The sequence below is a fragment of the Haliaeetus leucocephalus genome, unplaced genomic scaffold (assembly GCF_000737465.1).
Source record: "Haliaeetus leucocephalus isolate CR32 unplaced genomic scaffold, Haliaeetus_leucocephalus-4.0 Scaffold229, whole genome shotgun sequence".
Classification (NCBI taxonomy): Eukaryota; Metazoa; Chordata; class Aves; order Accipitriformes; family Accipitridae; genus Haliaeetus; species Haliaeetus leucocephalus.
In genome coordinates, this window is record NW_010972665.1 from 799,534 (window position 1) to 818,268 (window position 18,735).

Sequence of the window (18,735 nt, forward strand, 5' to 3'; positions counted from 1 at the left end):
CCGCCGGCGGCAGCCCCCGGGCAGCGCGGGGATGGGAGGGTGCCGCGCTCCTGGAGCCCGCGCCCGGAGGACGGGAAAAGCCTCCGGCAAAACCCTTCGCCTCTGCCGGTCCCCGCCGGCTCTCCAGCCCCGCTTCGCCGCCTCTTGCAGCCCGGGGCTCTGTCTGCTCCTGCCCTTCAAGGCTTCCTCTCTGCAGCACGTCCCCTGCCTGGTTCCCTGCACCCCGCATCCTCCCCGCATCCCTCCGGCCACCCCTAAGCCAAGCTGCTCCGGCTGCCCAGGGGTCACCAAAGGCGCCTTCAGCAGGGACCGCGGTTCCCCCTGAGCAATGGCTCCCACATGAGAGAGGCAATTAATTACTGTCCGTGCCCTCAAAGTAAAAAAGAGCTAAAATAGACAAAAACTCAAGAGACGTCCTCTCCGAAACTGGTCTGTTGGCTATTTCAGCTCCCCAGCAACACAGAAGGACTTTTCTTCACAGAGTACCAGGAGGAGTCATTTCCACAAAGCTTCAGGGAAATAGCACTGGCCTGGGGAAGGGGGGACACCATTATTAGCTCCCTGAGTCCCAGCAAACACCACTGCATTCCTCACACCCACAGCTCAGCACTCCAGACAACTTGCCAAACAGCAGCAGCAGCAGCAGCAATATAAAACACAGGAAAAATCAAAGTCTTCCCCTGCCTAGGTCTGGGCAATTTATTGTTATTTCCTGTTTAGCCAGGGAGAATGGCAATGTGAAGGTGCTGATGTGGGTCCCATGGCATGCATTCCCTGGGGTGGGCATAGGGCAGGCGGGGTAAGGCAAGCCCTCCTGACAGCATTGGAAAGAGGGGGTACCCTCATTCTGGGAGGAGGGATGCAGCTGTTTAAAAAGCTGCAATGCCTCTCGGAGGGGGAGAAAGGGTCCCTACAAGACACTCTAAGCAAACCCTCCTTCTGCTGGGGTGATTCCTGCCCCATCAAAGATACTTCCTACCTCAGAAGCCTGCATGGATGGACCAGCAGCAAAGAGCTCTTCAGAGGTGAAGCCGTCTGGAGATCCAGAGCCCTGCCTCCAGTGCCCTGCTCTGCACCACTGAGTGAGGCAGTGATTGGGCAGCTGACCTCATCCCACAGAGCATCACCTCTGAAGCACCAAGAGCACGTCAGGCAGTTTAGATGGAAAAGAGCAACTGTGGAAACACACCACTTCTTCAGTGCTCTTGCGCTTGTAGGGATGCCTGGTGCAGCTGAGGGAGTGCTGCTGGGGCAGCTGTAGGCACGTGCGAGGAGGGCGGAGAGCTAGCTGCTGCCTCACTGGGACCACGGCTGTCACAGAAAGTGCCCCAAATAGCGCCCTGCAGGAAAGAGGTCACCCCATTACTCCCACATGTTCACAATCCCCTCCTCTCTAAAGAGAGCTCCCAAGCATGGAGGCCAGTTTATTCCTCTTCCCCAAATACCATCACCTCAGCTGCCTGCTTCTGTGTTTCCTGAAGCCAGGGAAGGTGCTGCTCTGCTCCTACCCACCATGCTGGGAAGTCCAGAGCAGGGGCCGTGCTCATCAGGGGAGGCTGGGCAGGGCACAGGCTGCTGCCATCTCCCAGGGTGGGAAGCACAGTCCGCAGGCCTGCGGTAGTTTTCCAGCCCACTGCCCCAAGGGCCAAATCCCATCCACCCAGAGGCTCGAACACTGGGATGCTCCAGGCCAGGCTCAGGCACCAGGGTGTTTTGGCTTTATCAAGCACAGTGCCTTTGAGCAGCCACATGCTCAGTTCAGATGGTAAAACAAAAGCCTGATTTTTAAAATCATCTCCCTCTCATTTCTAGTTCCCTGGTGGTGAGCAAAGGGGCTTGGGCAGCAGGACCAGCTGTTGATGACTGTGGAAGGGGGAAGCACAGAGCAACAGAGCCTGCCAGACACCTTGCTGTTGCTAACCCTCAGGAAGACACAGGATTGAGACGGAGAAAGCAACACTTCTCTCACAGTTCAGAACAAAGGTCAGGTATGAAAAAGGCATCAAACAAATCAATCCATACATGACAGCATTTATTAGTAATTTTTACACATCACACAGTGGCAGATGCACCCTGGAAGGAGCTGGCTCTAAAGAGCCTTCTGCCCCCAGCTCGTGGGGCTGGCCTTGGGCTGGCAATGTAGGCAATGTCTCACACACTGTGCAGAGCAGAGCTGGGCCCTGCTCAGCTCCCAGGGTCTGAGGCTGTCAGGTTCAATAGATTGTTTAATATCATACAAGGGGCACACTCAGGACAACAGCCATTAAAGTTCATAGGATTCAGTTCCCTGCACTGCAGAAGAGTAGGGAGAGCCCGGGCAGGGACCCTCACATCTCACTGGATAAGCCCATTGCCCAGAAGCTCCTTTCAGCTGGATCACCAGTACGGGAAGTAACATTTAAACCTGTGTCTGCCAGTTCAGCATTTACAGCAGATTAGGTAAGACATTAGTCAGGTCATTGCTTGGGCACCTTTCACAGTCTTGGTGTTGCTTTTCCAGCTGTATGTTTTGTGCTCCTATGAGCAGTGCCTGGGATTTGGCTGCAGGAGGCACCACAGCTCATCGCCTCACCCAGGGCCCTCCTGGGGAGCTCCAGGGAGTGTGTGGCATTTGGGACGGGCCCCACTGAGCCCCTCCTTGGGCTATGGGTCACAAGCCCCCCCCAAGGATCCTGTCAGCCTCCTGCTACCAGCTCAGCCCAAGCAGATGCCAGTGGGGACAGCACTTACTTAACCCAGCCCCAGGGGAAAGAAACTGAGGGAGGGGCAGGAACTGGGGGTCAACATCACTGCTACACTGGTAAAGCCCAAATTGGTGTGAACTGGGGAAGCATCCCAACAGGGTTTCATCTGCTAGCCAACAAGCTTGAGACTCGCATGCTCTGCTTCCCTGTTTGAGGACACAGGTTGCTTTTGGGGTTGGAAGATGACACAAGGGGGAAGGTGTCACCCCTCTGGCCTGGGTGGAAAAAGGATATGCAGCCAGCTCAGGCTTTGCCTGAGTGCTAAATGTGCACTCACTGCCCCATGTGCGGCATGGGGCCACAAAATGCTCTTTAAGCAGCCCCTGTCCCCACAGATTGGTACAAAGCAGTCAGCGCTACTCCAATGTAAGAGGAGAAGCTGAGGCACAGAGATGGAAGGACTTGTGCAAGGCCATGGTACAAATGTGTGATGAGGTTGGTCCCAGGACAGGTGAGTGCCTTGGCCCACATCCTGCCCTCCTAGTACCGGCAGAGTGGGATCCTCATCATGGCCCAGGACAGAACGGAGAGGGGAATCGGATGAGGTAGGGAATGGTCCCTCCTCTCCCTGTGTTAGCCATGTGAGCCTAAAACTAGGCAGCATCATATTGGCTAGAAGAAGCTGCCGTTTTGAAGGGGAAGAGCAGCTCTGAAGGAGCCTTACAAGTTTGGTTCCAGGATGAAAAAGACATTGCTCTTTCCCCTCCCTACACAACCTTAAAAAAACCAGCAGGGATTTTCCAGTTCAGTGCTTTTCCCACCAGCAACCTACTGGGGCTGCCCAGCACACAGAGTAGCAGCAGGTTTGGGCTCTGCTCTCTTGCTCACCTCCGGAACTGGGGACCATGGAGTGGGCAGTGCTGTTTTGAGAGGGGTTTCCCTACTTTTTCCCAAGGAGAGACTTGATCTAAGCAGTCCCTGGGAAGGAGGCGAGGCACAAGGCAAACCTGAGTGATGCAGAGAAGAGGAAAAAGCAGAACCACGGCTCTGAGGCCTCCAGCCCCCAGCCACCTGCCCTCTCCTCCTGCTGTCAGCCTGCGACAACCCACACCTCACTCTGGCATGCCACCCACTGCAAGGCAGACACACCAAAGGCCAATGCGCAAGTTCATCTGAAGGCTGTTATCCAGAGTGACCTCCTCTTAACCCCCATCACACCCATCCCATCAGGCACCTGAGCTCCAGACAAGAGTAAAAAGTTTCCCCTTTCCCTCTCCCCCCCTCCACCCCTGTCTCTTCTTCCATCCCTGGTTTTATTCCCCCTTTGATTTCGGGGTGTTCCTCAGATAAGTCTTGAAAAAGAAGTTGCAGAACAGAATCAGGAGACTGGTATACATAATGAATGAAAGGAAAAGCATTGTCCAGGTGGTGTGGCAGACCTTATCCTCCTTCCAGTAGAAGATAAAGATGTTAATTACTGCATATGTCAGCATCTGCAGCATCTGTATAAGGGTGATTGTTATGGCGATGAGGCGGGGTAGCTGGAAGCCTGCAGCTCGCACGGCATAGTAGGAGTACATGATAGCATGGACACTGTAGTTCAAGACTCCAAGCCAGCCGCCGCCAGCTACCATATCATTATAGGCGTACCAGGTGATGATCAGCGCGGTGGTGTGGTGGTACCAGTGGAGGAAGATGAGCTTCTTTTTCCGGAGAACAATGAACACGGTGTCACCTTGTGTTGGGGGAGACATGCATTGTTAGTCAGGTAGAAGCACAGCAGTTGCGTAAGTTTTCCTGTGAGGCAGAATGAGCGAGCTGCAGTGCTGAACCCATTATGTGGCTTGATCCCACCAAAACCTAGGTTCCCATTGGAATTGTCTGTATCGATAATGCCCATGTAGGCACTTACCTGCTGGCATGTTTGTGGTACAAAAACCCCTTGCCCCAGGCTTGCTTACCTAGCTCTACCTACACAGCACTTCAGACCAGCTCTTCTGTACTTTTTTGTATGGAAACTGGGTGGAAAGCCCAGCCCTGCCCTGCCTGCCTACCGCTCCCTCACTGCAGTTATCGCAGTGCAGAATTGCCTAGTCCAGGCACTGGCCTGGGGATCAAACCAGAGCAATAACATCAGGCTGCAACCCTGTGGAGAGCGAACATGTCATCTGGGTTGAGCGACAGGGAGCGAGAAAATGAGTGACACGTGCAAGGCTAGACAGCCCTGTTCTCCAAATAACATTTGGACAGAGACCTGTAAAAAAAAACCTGCTTGTAAAAGCAAAGGAGTTATGAACACATGGGATAAGGAGAAGCTTCAGACTCACCCAATTCCAGGAGTTTGCTCAGCAAAAATATATAGGCCCAAAGCTTGGAGATGGGGTGGATGTAGAAGGATTGACTACACACCGATTGCTTAAATCCCTTGGTAGAGAGGATGAAGATCATTAGTTTCCAGAACCGACAGGCCCCAGCGGCACTGCAAGAAAAACAGAGGAGAGCTGAACACTGTGCCCAGGGCCCTACCAGAGCCTCCGACAGCACCTGAGAATATTCAGCTAACTCCATCTTGATGCCCAGGACAGTCTCGGGGACATCTAAACAAACTGTTGTCTTCTTAGACTTCCAAGCAGGTTTCAGCCCCCCATTTGCTGGGCACAGGCTTGCCCAGGACCTCTTGGCCAGGATTTCAAACACACATATTTCTGCAAGGCAGAGCAGGGAAGGGCTGCTGCTCACACCAGAACAAGAGCAAGGCACAAGGAGTAAGTAAGTTGTGAGCCACCAACACAGCCCTTTGGCTTGCCTGGTGCCAATGCAGCAGCTCCTGGAGGATGGCAGCAGCAGCCGAGGTCTGAGCAGCGAACAATGCTCCCTCGTTACACCCTCTGCTTCCACTGCTTGAAGAGGCGCTCAAGAGTAAGAGCTGCCATGTCTGGTCTGAAAAGGGGGACAGTCGTCCTGGTATCCCATCTCCTGACAGGGGCCAACAGTGCATGCCCAGGGAGCATTTACAACCTTCTGTGGCAGGCAGTTCCTACAGCTTTTTCTTTGTTATCAACCTATACGTTTCATTCACATGAGCTCATCTCCAAACAGACTGTGAACAGTCATCCCCTGACCCCCCCTCTCCCACAACTTGTGATTTTACAGACCGCTGCCATGCCCTACCCTCACAGAGGGCACGCAGCGTCCCTTAGACTTGACCAAAGTCAACTTGTGTGGGTAGGCAGAGACACTCCTCTGGAATTACAGAGGCAGTAGTCTAGTTTTTCTCTCTCCCACCAAACAGACTGAAAAGGTATGGAGATGAATGTTGGAAAAATTACACCTGCTTGTTTAATTACAGAGCATGGTCTGAATCATTCTCACGGTCACAGCAGGAAACCAGTACTATAAGACTGGACAGTTCGAAAACAGATATTTTAGATTGATCTTCACGTCTTGCATGTCTTGAAGGGGGTGGAAATCAGAGCTAGAACTTGGCAGTAGTACCAGGCTGTTCTTAAAAGGTGTCTTTAAAAAATGGGCAGCAAAATAACCCTGTCTTTGTACCATCATTCTCCTACCATTGCAACTACTCATACTTTTTTCTTTTTTCCCCTGTATCAAAGTATACTGGAAAGACAACCCAAGGACTGGTGATTGTCAGCAACTTTGATACGTTCAGCCAGTTTATGCTACTGACCAGAGAGGACCTTCCAGCTTCTTTAATGCTCTTCTTTAGATTCACAGTAAGAAAGGGGCTTCTGTGAGTGTACCAGAATTTTCCCCACATCCAATGCAACAGGATTAGAAAAAGGTGGAGGTAAAAAAAATATCACCTCCATTTTTAAGAGTAATAGACCTCCAATCAAACTTATAATTGTCAGGCACCTTTTGAACGAGGATCTCTGCTCTTGCAGACTTCACATTCAAATCTACCCGCTAATGATTTTCAAGCACAGTCCCCAGCAGTCCTTCCGCAACACATTTGGCTTGCTGGAGTATTTCTGGTGGAGAACTAATGACCTGTATGAGCAGCTCACTTGCCCTTGAGGGAGAGGGCCTCCAAGGGGAAAAAACCATTTATTTCCCTAATGACATAGTGGATACCCAGAACTTCCCATCAATCCAGTCCTGAGAGAAGGTCTACAGCTGTCTCAATCTTTAGCAAAGGCTCTTACCTGAGCAAGGCCAGACTGAGGGACCACAGGGTCAGTGATGGGCGCAGGCTATAGGCTCTCAATCCTTTCATGAAATGCTGTATTCCAAAGATCAGGATCACATAAGCTGCAGCAAGAAATAGAGACTTGTGCCTGCAAGTATAGGAGAGGCAGCAGTCAGGAAAAGACCCAGACTGACCTATTTCCAACTGGACTTCTGTAGCCCCAGCAGAGCACTCTCACCAAGAAACAAAATATCTCCCATTCTTGTGTTAAGGTTGGGCTTGGTCACAAGAAGCCTGCCCTGACAGTGAGCAGAGCTGGTGAGGGAAAACCCTGGGGACTGCAGAAAAGAAAGTGAGCTGTTACATTGTGGAGATTTCCATGGGACACTTATGGGATGGGGTGGCATCTGATAACCTGTGAGCAGGATCCCAAGCAAACACATCAATGCATTTTATCCACTTACACATGAGACCCTACAGGCAGAGGATGCTCTTTGCCTAAAGAGGCCAGTTGCACCAGAAAGCTAGAGGCTCAAAGGCCATGTGTTACGTCCCACTCCTTTCCAAGGCTTTAGGGCAGCATGGCAGGGCTGAGCGCCCTGTTTGCTGGTGCAAAGGCTGCAGTGGCCATCTGCAGCTGCTCCTTGCCCTCTTGCCATATCACAACCTCCCTACACGCTGTGGCACAACTTCGACCACCGTTTGCTCTGCTCCATGTGCTGCTGCAGCCCTTCCCCAACAGAGAGCCGCAGGCGTGCAGCCAGCACCTGCACCATCACTGCAACAAAAGCCCCCGAACCTCCTCCTCCTCGGGGCTGAGGACCCCACACCCACCCCGTTAGAAACAGTAGGACCCAACGGGGCTACCCGGGATGCACCGGAGCCGCAACCTCCTCTCCTCTTACCAATTGTCCTGCATCCATTCCCTGGCCTCCCGGTCGTTGAAGTTCTTCTCGAAGTCATACTCCCCCAACGACTGCAGCTCCGACGGGTCAACGATTGGTTCCATATCGAGCATCCCTGGGAGCCAGCCGAAACCAACCTTTCTCCCACCCCGCACCGGCGGATACGGTCCCGGGGAAGCGCTGCGCCCCGGCATCACACCCGGGGGGGCGGGACCGGGAACCGCCCCCAGCCCGACAGGGCCACCGGGGACTCTCCCTCCGTGCCCACCCCACCCCCCCTCCGTGGGGCGGTGGGCACGGAGGGAGAGTCCCCGGTGGCCCCGTCGGGCTGGGGGCGGTCCTGCTGCCTGCTGGGTACAAGTCCCATCCAGCCCAGCTAGCCCCCCAGTAGATGGGCAGGGTGTTTCCAACACTGTCATCAACAGCAGGCAGAAATACCCTTACCCTGGATGCAGTTAGCTGTTGCGTCTTCTTCACCGTAGGCTGAAGCATCTGGCTGCTGCTGCTGGAGACTTAGACGGGCTCTGGGTAATTCCCTACTTAAGTTCCTGTAGCTGAAAATGGCTACGGCATAGTTAAAATCCCCTTAACACAGCATAGCATATCTCATTGCACCCTCTGGTCGCTTCACTCAACTTAGTGTTTTGCTCAAGTATCATGTCTTTACATGTGTACAACAGGAACGTGCTACAAAGCTCACAGACTTGGGGAGGGCTTTGCCTCATGCAGACTTCACTGCACCTGTACACAAGTCACTTGCTTAACTGCTGCCTCTGCAAAGAGGAGGCAAACATTTGCCTGGATGAGACATTTGCTCTGTATTTGACAATGCAGCAGTGGGAGATAATTGGGAAAGAGTTTGACATGTGGCAATGAAAATCCCTTGGTGATTTTTGCACTGTCCCTAACTTACACTCCTCCTTTTCCAGAGCACTTCAAGTTTCTCCAGAAAGGCCAGCTTATATGTTTCTTAACAGCAGTGGTTTTGTCATACCCTGCACAGGGACAACACCCTGTACATAGCATAGGCTCCCATTGTGCCTTGCATGGATCTCACGTTAGTGTTCGCAGCTCCCAGGAGGTCCTGCCCTGACTGGAGGACTGCATCTCGAGGACTGCATCTCAAGGACTGTACGGAGTGTCTTTCCCATTGCTCTTTCCTTACCCTCCTGCCTGCATCCTTGGCAGAACCAAGCTCCAATGCTTTGCGGAGTTTTCCTGCACTCCAATCTTTAGCTGCCCTGGTAAAAAAAAAAACAAAACTATTGGGAGGGGGTGGTCATGGTTATACTACCATATTCAGTGAAAAAGCCTTTGCTAGTGTGTGATATGCTGTCCATTAATTTGCTGCTCCACAGGGCCTATGCTGGAATCACTGCATCCTTTATGCTCCTCCACTCCACATAGGTCACTCCAAGATCATTTCCCTCTAACTGTAGTGACCTTAATCATCCTTAAAGGAAGTACTGGTGATGAGATTGCAGTCACACATTTCTAAAAGGCTTCTCTTTGACCTGAAAAGGGAACGGTTACACTAGGACAGGGCCAATGTTATCTTTCAGGTCTGGTGATTTCCAAGTCTGTTTCCTGTAGTTTCTTAAAACTTGAGGGAAAAAGCATAAGGCTTTTTTTTTCATTTTACCATTCCTGCCATATAACACAAAATGGCAACTTTCTTTAACATATCACCTGAGGAAGAGTATTTCCAAGATTACACCCTCCATCCTTGATAGTATATTTTAAGATAATACCTTTCCTGCTTATCAGCAGACACTTTTCTAATTTATTAATTATGAACTATTAATACCTTTACTATCTATCTCTGACTACGGTCAGCTACTCTCAAAGGGCAATTCCTGTAGATACAGGGAAGCTTGTTCCCTGGGCTAAGCGAAGGCTTTCTAGAAAGGCTCTGCTGTACATTACAGCAGTTTTGCAGCCAGACTGTCTTTGTCATGACCTACAAACAATCAGAGAAAATGCCATATTTGTTTCAGCAACAGACTTTACAGAATGGAATTTATAACAGGGATCAGCCAGCATGTGAAAGATGCACACAAAGACTGCATTAGTAGACACACAAAAAAGAAACTGTAGAGAGTAACAAGTGTTTGAAGATCTCACATTCCCACCTGCACTCCCTGCAGCTCAGCAGCCATCCAGCATAAGTTAGAGAACTTTCTGGAAAAGTTGGGCCACTTGTATTTCATCTTTCATCCCCCACTTTGGGCAGTAGCACCATCAAGCAGAACACCAACAGCACAGATACGTGCTGAAGGCAACTTTCATCTGTTGCAAGGGCCTCTACACACTTAAAGGCTAGGTACAGCCACCAATAGAGCCAAGGATAAGGGCAGAACACAGGCAACACAGTAACACAAGCAGGTTATTTTTTGCTCCAGCTTCTAATGCACACAGGTTGACATTCAGTCTCATTATTCAACAGCAAAGCCATGTTGGACACCTTATAAATTTATCCCTTCCTATACTCTGGACAATGGTTTCACTGTTGCTGACTCCCTTGCCTGCATATTCCCTGTGGATTTGCTGTTCTTAGATGGAGTACGCTGGTTAGCTGCTTGATGGACTACAAGTACAAAATACCTGCGTGTCTGACCTATTCTTTAGCAATTGTTAAACAAAACCTCCTTTATGTAAGACACCATATAGCAAGAGGAAAAGTCTCTAAATTCCCCTTGGGAGATGGAAGAGTGAGTTGGATTAGTTGAGTAGAAAAGGTGCTGATGTTGACATAATTTCTTATTCTTAACCTAGTCCTGGGATCAGTAGTGAAATTTTTCATTTTGAAATTGCTTCATGCCACATGAACAAGAACCAGGCCTCTCCTAGAGCAGGTCTGTCCATCCACCTCTTAGGTGGTGTGGCACGTTCAGTTAAGATGCAGGAGGAGCTTGTGACTGGAGCTGTTTGGTACCACCTGAGCAGGCAGCTGGCAGCCCTCCCCAGGTGCCTCCTTGGCAGATGGGAACAAGAGCAACACATGCGAAGAACGGAAGCAGACAGCAGGGATGAGGCCCTCAGCATCCTCTGAGACACCTGTCTTGACTAGTAAGACAGGACTTTCTCTTTGACAGGCTGAAAGCTCACCTGAGCAATCCAGATATAACTGCGACATTGCCATTATCCCCTTTCCTCCCTGGTACCAAATACACCTGTCTGCACTCCCAACTCTGGGTGGGCTAGCATGCAGACAGCTGCCAAGGCCAGTGCCTGGTCACTGGCACCGTGCTTAGAACCACTGTTAGACTCAGGATTGTTTAGAAGCTGACGTGCAATGTAGACATCTAAGTGATTTGTAAATAAACAGTGGAACTTATTTCCACACATCACAGTGAGTTGCACAGAGCTCAGCTGCTGCAGGTGAGGAAGCAGACCCCCAGCAACACTTCACACGCAACTGTTCTCATTCAGGAACATCAGGGCTGCATTCCTGAATCAGTGGGAGAGGACTTTATCCTTCTGTCCTCCAGATGAGTGGGGAGGAGACAGGGACCCTATGGAGCAGAAGGCTCCATGCCTTTAATCTGAGCCCATGATGGCTAGGTAGGACCTGAAAGAGAAAGGACAATTTCCTGAGGACCATCAAATAAGGCTGTAGATCCTGCTGGAGAGGGGGTTTCCCATTAGATTGCTTCTACAGTGTTCCAGAAAGAAATCTTATTTGAGGTAGCCCTAAATACATTAAATGCTCATTTAAAGCTCAAATTGCTATTTGCAACAAGACTTTCAGTTTTCTGGTAAAGATTCACTTTTTCATACGTATGTGTGGAGGGAGGACTAGTTTCTGATACAGTGACTGAGCATCACCTATAGTCTCATTTGCCCTGTGGACAAAGTTACAGGAAAATTGACTTTTGCCCAAATATCACATTTTATACCCCAAGTCTTAAACAATTCCCTATATCAGGACAGTAAGCAACAAATGGACTACTTTGCTGGTAGATAGCATGTTTGACTTCCACCAAGTCTGAAGAGCACATGAAAAAACTGTGAAAGACTCCGGGTACCACCCAGGACAAGTACCAGCATGCCAAATCCTGGTGGATCCAAAGTGCAGGAGATGGTTTCTAGGAAGATAGAGTAGGTAATCTATTTCCTAAGAATCTCACAGATGAATTAACAAAAAATAGACTTTGGGAAAGGTAAAGAACAACAAGCATCTATGGTTCCCTGGCCTCACAGATCACTCACTTCCATAGCAAGTGGCACAAAAGAAGCTGTACAGAGCAGTCTGTAGAAGGACTTAACTACACTGGATGCGAAGTGGAAGCCAAGAAAGCAGCTACACCAACTAGGGCAGTGGCAAAACATTATCAATGTGGGGGACAGGGGCAGTGTGGCCACGAAGGTCTTCACTTGCTCGTTGGCTAGCTGACTCTGTAGCTGTACTGTCACCAATTACCTACCTGCTCCACACAGGTGGTGACATGGAAACAAGGAGGCAGAGATTTTAAAAAATTATTTAATTCATTTATTTTAATTCCAGGTAGGATATGCCAGTTCAGGCTGGCCTTAAATAAGAGAGCCCTGACAGTCTCTGCAGGACAAGAGAGAGCACACACAGAGCCAGCCTCGCTCGGACAGACCCGTGCTGGTCTGAGCTATGCTGCCAGCCCCACCAGTACAGAGAACAGCCAGTTTTTTGCACAGGAGGCCAGGATGGCACAGAACCACCTCCAAATCAGCTTGTCATACTGCCTGTGATTGTTACTTGTGTTTTACACATCAGAGCACAGTGGAAGCCCTTGAGGGATTTCCTTGCACAAGCCGTGCAAGCTTTCATTAAAGCTTAGGATAATGCCTGGATTCCATATGTCCCGCTTGACTGCAGAGAATATGATTTCATACATGGGCCCTCCCAGGGGCAGCTTCTCCACCACGCTGACCACGCTACAAAACCAAAGAACAATCTTTGTGTTCCTGATCAAAATATCTTTTAACCGTTTTGACACCAACAGAAGTAGCATGGCAGGTAAGCCATGATTTTGTTACACATACTGCAGTTTGGTTTAAGTAGGTTTAAGAGGTGAGAAGAAATGGTAGGGATAAGAAAACAAACTTTCTCTCCTGATTGAATCCCTAACTTTGGAAAGCAACCTAGGTTTAACACATTGCAGCAAAGAGCTTGACAGAAGATGCTGGAGGAATTACCTTGGGCTGTTAGGCTTACATTCAGCTAATGCAAAGCTTATGCCTACATAAGTGGTGAAACACTGGAACAGTTTGCCCAGAGAGGTGGTAGATGGCCCATCCCTGGAAACTTTCAAGGTCAGGTTGGACGGGGCTCTGAGCAACCTGATCTGGTTGAGGATGTCCCTGCTCTTTGCAGGGGGGTTGGAACCTTTAAAAGTTCCTTCCAACCTAAACTATTTTATGATTCTATGACAATCCCTAGATGCAAAAGCTGACACGAAACAAGGTATTATTTACATTTTCTGGCACTTCAAATGTGGGCAGCTCCAAAGAGCTTTTTTCAAAAAGAGCAACAGCAGGTAATGCAACAAAATAAATAGCAGCTGTTTGAAAGCCAAAGCTTCGAGCACATGAACACACATATTTTTGCATAGATTGAGGCCTCATGAGCACCAGTCTGCAAAAGACTGTTTACAGCTGGTTTGGGTAAAACCCCGGCAGTGGGCATAACTTGTTCCAACAAGAGGGAAAAACTGCAGTGCAACTGTCAAAGGCAGAGAGCTTCAGTTAGTGGGGTAGGCAGGAGGAGGCACGGACTCAGGGAAGGCTCCGATCTGTGCAGATTTACCGATTTGCCTGCATTGCCTCTCTTTCCCAAGTTTAGCTGTAACCCTTCCTCCCAGCCACCATGACACAGCTGCCTTTCTTGGGAGGTGGAGCAGAAAACAAGGAAGGTAAAATCCAGCTATCGGAGCTGCAGCAAGAGCTGGGGGAGATCCCGGCCCCATCCCCAGTGCAGTGCTGGATAACCATGAGTCTGCCTGGAGCTGAAGTCAGCTCGGTGCCGCACAGGCCTGCTAGCACAGGGGCAGCCTCTGGCACCAGTCACCAGAGCCTGTGACACCATGGTCTCCAGCAAAGGGGGTCTCAGCTCTTTGGCCATTAGAGGGGAGCAAAAGCCCACAAAAGCACAGACAAAGAGGCATCACCCTCTGAGCAGACCCTTTTACTCCCTAAAAGCAAGAGCAGGCAGGAGGCTGGCTGTGCTCCTTCCTGAGACTCCTGAGCTCTTAGCTGTCCTCTCCTGGAGAAGCAGGGCCCTCAGGCCCAGGGAGAAGAGAGGATCCCCTGCTCCTTGCAAGCAGTCCATCTGTCATTCTTCTGCTTCCCCAGTCTCAGGTCAGCTGCATTGCCTTGCAAGAGTCACCCAAATAGGCTGATACAAACAGTTTAGGGTTTAACATCTGCACAGTACCAGAGGAAATAGTCCTTCCTTGCAGCTCCCTGAATGGTGTTCAACTGGCAGTCATTAAGAGAAACAGGTCAGCAATAATGTCTCTTCTTTACCCTGGCAAGATACAGCCATAAGCAGCAGCCCTCATGTCTGTATCAAACCCTCACTGTATGGCATTTGGGCATGGTCCTTCTTAGGGATCTGCGTGATGATGGAGGAAGTTGGGCATTTGAGAACAATTTTGCATACAGCTAGCCAAAGTATTGTCCCTTGATGCGTACATACTCTGAAAGAGAGTTTCTGGGGAACACGCTGGATGGGACTGCCTTCCCTCTGCCAGGCAAGACAGTATTTCCCAAACAGGACAAAACCAAAGCAGACCCACTGAATGGGAATATGAGACCTCTCAGAAGGGACTACTTGGAGTCTACTAGTGCTCCAAGTTATTTCTTGCTCTCTGACCTAGTTGCTCTTACCACTGTGAAACATCTCCAAAGAGAAAAATAACATAAGAGATAGCTAATGTCCTAAGGGTTAAACAAAATGATGGTGACATCAACAGTTATTAACCCAAAGATGTCATAATCTGCAATCACCCTTTGGATGAATGCTATCACGGCTCTAAGCTAAGGTTTACAAATCCCATATGAAACATCAATGATGAAAATCACCTCTAAGGAGCTTTCTTGTTGGTTTTGTGGTAGCATGTACCATTTACAAAGCCTTTTGTTCTTTAAAGCCTCTAAGTAGACCTACTGGTGTTTGGAAACAGTGATTATGACAAGCGCATTAAGAGGGCAGCTGGGCTTTTGCCTAGAGTTGCTATGTCTTCAAACTTTGTTCTGAAAACAACAGTTGAATACACATGCAGGATCTGGAGAACCTGAGATTAGCAGAGACTTTGTCAATTTAACTCATCAGTGTCTGTTTTCACAGTTGAAAATTTAGAGGCTAAAGGAGACCAGTCTCACTACCTAACAAGTTTTTGAATAAATGCATGTACAAAAATCCTGCTGAAGGACGTCTTAAGATCAAAGGTGTCCTTTAAACAACCTGATCAGCTACATCGTTATCACAGAAGTCTCAAAGCTCAGGCTGACTTTAAGAACATCTACAGGCATTCATGCATGTACCTACCTGTGTTTTCTGAACTGTTCATTAAAGAGAGACTTTGTACAAAACAGCACTCAGAATTTCTCAGCCAGAACAGATCTGGTGCTTTGAACAAGAGTAAAATAAACCACAGCACAGTAACAACATTATTGTGTTAACCAAATTGCCATTGTGAGCTGTTGCCTACGTTGGTTATGGTGTGTAAGAGCTCTCCACCCTGCATTCTCAAACATACAAAGCACCTTCTCCTTTGCTAAGCCAAACAGAATAGCCCCAGGGTCATTCACGCAGCCAGACCTTGCCAATGGCTCTATGTTGGCCCCTCTCCTTCATCATTCTCTTGCTCCAAAGCCCAATTAAGTCATCTGCACTTACAGTTAGCAGAAGTTACACCAGCACCAGACACATACAAAACATCACCTCTTTCCTCTGGTTGAAGTCTATCAAGGCTGCAGAGTCTTGGTCTATTTGCTAATCCCAGGCAAAGTTGAGAGAGCAAAATGAAAGTTCAGCACTTTGCTTTGTAAAACCCACTGGCTACAGAAGTGGGACTAAAATGCTTTTCCTGTAACCAGAGGAGAAAGTGCTCATTTCTGCCTTTTCACAAAAGAAAGAGAAAAAAAAAAAAAATCATCATTCATCCTCCGTGTTTCTGTCTCGAGACTATTTTGATCCCTGGTAAAGCTTTGCTCACCACCGCCAGCTACTTGCCTTCTTTTTTGCAACTTTTTGGAGAACGCCTCGTGAAACATCTTTGGAAAGCGCTGGTAAAGAGACCCCACACTTCTTTATCCAGCACTGAACTGATAGAGCCAGAGGATTCCTTGGCTGGCAAGGTATGACCTGCGGAGAAGGACAGTCTTCAAGCCTTTGGTTCAGCATTTGGGGGTTTTTTCAGCCCATTCAGTGCAAGATTTACTGTAATACAACTTCCCTGCTGAGACTCAACTTCTTCTTACAATATAGGTGCTCCATTTGCTGCTGGGCAGCCCTGACAAACTGTGGATAGGTTGTAATCCAAACACTGAACTGTGAAAGGTGTCTGTGTGCTGCCCAAAATGTCTGCAATTGTTTCTTCACCTCCTCCCCGCTTCCTAACCCAAACTACAGGCAGGGAAAGAATGGACCTTTGGACTCAGAGGAGCTAAGGCTGAATGAGAAAGCAGCTTTGCATCCAGAGCCAAGGCCTCAGGGAATGCACACAGGTCTGGCGGTAGGGGTATTATAAAAACATGTTTCTTCTGAAACAAGAACATGGCCCTGAAGGCCACCTCAGCCAGACTTGGGAGAAGAAGGGGGATTTTTTTTTACAGGTAGGCAGTTGCGGGCAGGGGAGGGCAGCGACAGCAGCACAGCACACAGGCTCATGCACAGCTTGAAGGGCTCTCCTCCCTGCTGGCTCCAGCCCTGTGCTACTTGTAACTTCCCACCCCAGCCACGCTGCTTACAATTAATTATTTCAGACTTCCTCTGAGATGCCTCCAGGCCTGATCCTAATTCAGCCAATTTTTTACTATCTGTAGTTACTCTCAGCTTTGTTAATTCATCTCCTGCCAAAATATGTGTTTAGCACCATCCCTCACTCTGCTGATCCAGGGGGCAAGTGCAAGAGAGAAGAGAGCAAAGCAATTCATTTTTAAGATCACCTTTTACCAATCTCTGTCTTTTGTTTTTGCTGAGGCCTCAGCTTCTTGCCAGTTTAGTTTTAATGAAAATTAACCGTTCAACCCTTCTTCCCAGTTAGTTTAAATTTTAATAAGACTGGCCTTAATAGCAGTCCATGTATGTCATTAGCGGGTTCAGGTCACAGCCATTAATATTTCCCTGCGTAGAGTCCAAAATCCAGCATTACCACTGCTTGAACTGATAGATCGCCTCACCTGAAGCTTTACACGAAAGGCACTGAAGTTCACCTCCAGCCAAAGCCTCTGTTGAACTCGTATCATTGGGATTATAACACTGAGTTTACCACTTGCAGAGCATGTAATGTTGTTTCTATTTTTTTTTTTCTTCTCTTTTTTGGCAAGATGCACACGTTAATCTGTGTTGCTTTCAAGAATGGTTTAGCTATGATTGTTCTATTACTTGACATACTTTTCTAAGAGCAAATGTTAGACATATGGGGCTGCCCTTACCCTTGTGAACACTACCATTCTGTTTTCAGTAGCTCCTCCAACCTTCCTTGTTCTCTTGGATTTCATAAAAACAAAAAGTAATTTTGTTTCCTTTGAACGAATGCTAAATGGTTCTACGTATCACTTTGAGCACACGCACCTCTTCACAATCAAGCAGGATCACTCTAGTTTTCCAGGATTACCAATAACAGAAGAAAACTCAACTCTGCAAAGCTCTTTACTGAGATTGCTGAGTTTTACTTCAGCACGTAGTGCGATCTCAGAAGAGCTTGCCTTACAGGAACACATATAACTGAATTCAAAGGAGGCGGGGTTAGGTTAGTCAACAGCATCACTACCATAGCACTTGTACGAATTTATTATTAAATAATAATTCAAAGGTTTTCCTTAAGAAGGTTGCTACACAGCCATTCCTGCTACAGACACCACTGAGGGTAGCTGTAAGAAGCTGAGAAGAAACTAGCCCCAGCTGCATCCGACCTAGAGTACCAGCAGGTAGAGTGGCCTTGCTGGGGGTAAACAGGCTCCGCTGGAGGGTGAGAAGCGTCTTAGCAGCAGTCCCTGAGCAAGAGGGAAGAGGCTGAGAGGGGAAGGAGGAGCTTCCTGAACCCCAATAGACTCATCAGCTATTTGGAGCAATTGGCTGCCTTCAGCTGTCCTGAAAGGCATGGTGCCCAGCTCTCAGCCAGCTGGGGGGTGCAGGAGCATCTATGGCATGATACACATCCCTGGCATTTGCAAGCCTTTGGGGAGCCCTTCCAAAGCATAGCTTGGGAGCAACCATGGGTCTTTCTGTTGTTTGAGATCATGCCTTGCCTGAGTGTCCAGGAGAAGAGCTGTTTTCCATTGCACTGCCTTTGGGACTCACTTTGCTCTCCAGGCAAGCAGTGGCTGCTGTGAGTGTCAGGACCCTGCACAAGCCCCCCCCATCATGCAGTTTGGCTGACCCTGGCAAGGAGGTGCTGCCCTGCTGACCTTGCCATCACACTGGGCTCCCTGAGCCTTGCAGAGCAGCTGGTCCTTCCTGTGCCCGAACAAGTAGTAGCCCAAGCAGTGAACACACACACCCCCTGCCCCCCTAGGATGATGCACATTGTGACCTGTAATTTATCCTACAATCCTCCTCTCTGAAAGGCATCAAATCTGATTTACAAACTCTAAAGTGTCAGTGCATCCAATAAAGCCTGCCAAAAATTCATCACCTCACTGTCCAAAAGTTTTGCCCTATTTGCAGCTCAAATTTCTCTCACTTCCACCACCAGGAGAGGGCACAGACCACCCAAGGAGCTGCTGCAGCAGGGTACCCACAGAGTGTGACCAAGCAGGCTTTTGCTGTAAGCTAACCACAGAGGACACCCCA

At 49.0% G+C, this 18,735-nt stretch overlaps 1 protein-coding gene across 1 annotated transcript; it reads right to left on the reverse strand.

Moving 5' to 3' along the window:
- Window positions 1–3,997: 3,997 nt before the first annotated feature.
- On the reverse strand, window positions 3,998–7,843 carry LOC104831977 (elongation of very long chain fatty acids protein 6-like). Its single transcript, XM_010567913.1, has 4 exons — window positions 7,740–7,843; window positions 6,851–6,982; window positions 5,012–5,163; window positions 3,998–4,419 (listed from the first exon to the last, which is right to left on the reverse strand). Exons 1-4 carry the CDS (start codon window positions 7,841–7,843, stop codon window positions 3,998–4,000), a joined length of 810 nt encoding a protein of 269 aa, XP_010566215.1.
- Window positions 7,844–18,735: the final 10,892 nt, after the last annotated feature.

Excerpts from the sequence above, each read along its gene's own strand:
- LOC104831977 (XM_010567913.1), bottom strand. The coding sequence starts at position 7,843 with ATGGAACCAATCGTTGACCCGTCGGAGCTGCAGTCGTTGGGGGAGTAT. Across the intron at positions 5,164-6,850 it reads CTCAGTCTGGCCTTGCTCAG|TGCCGCTGGGGCCTGTCGGT; the intron begins GTAAGAGCCTTT and ends TTTTTCTTGCAG. Across the intron at positions 4,420-5,011 it reads GAGCAAACTCCTGGAATTGG|GTGACACCGTGTTCATTGTT; the intron begins GTGAGTCTGAAG and ends CCCCAACACAAG.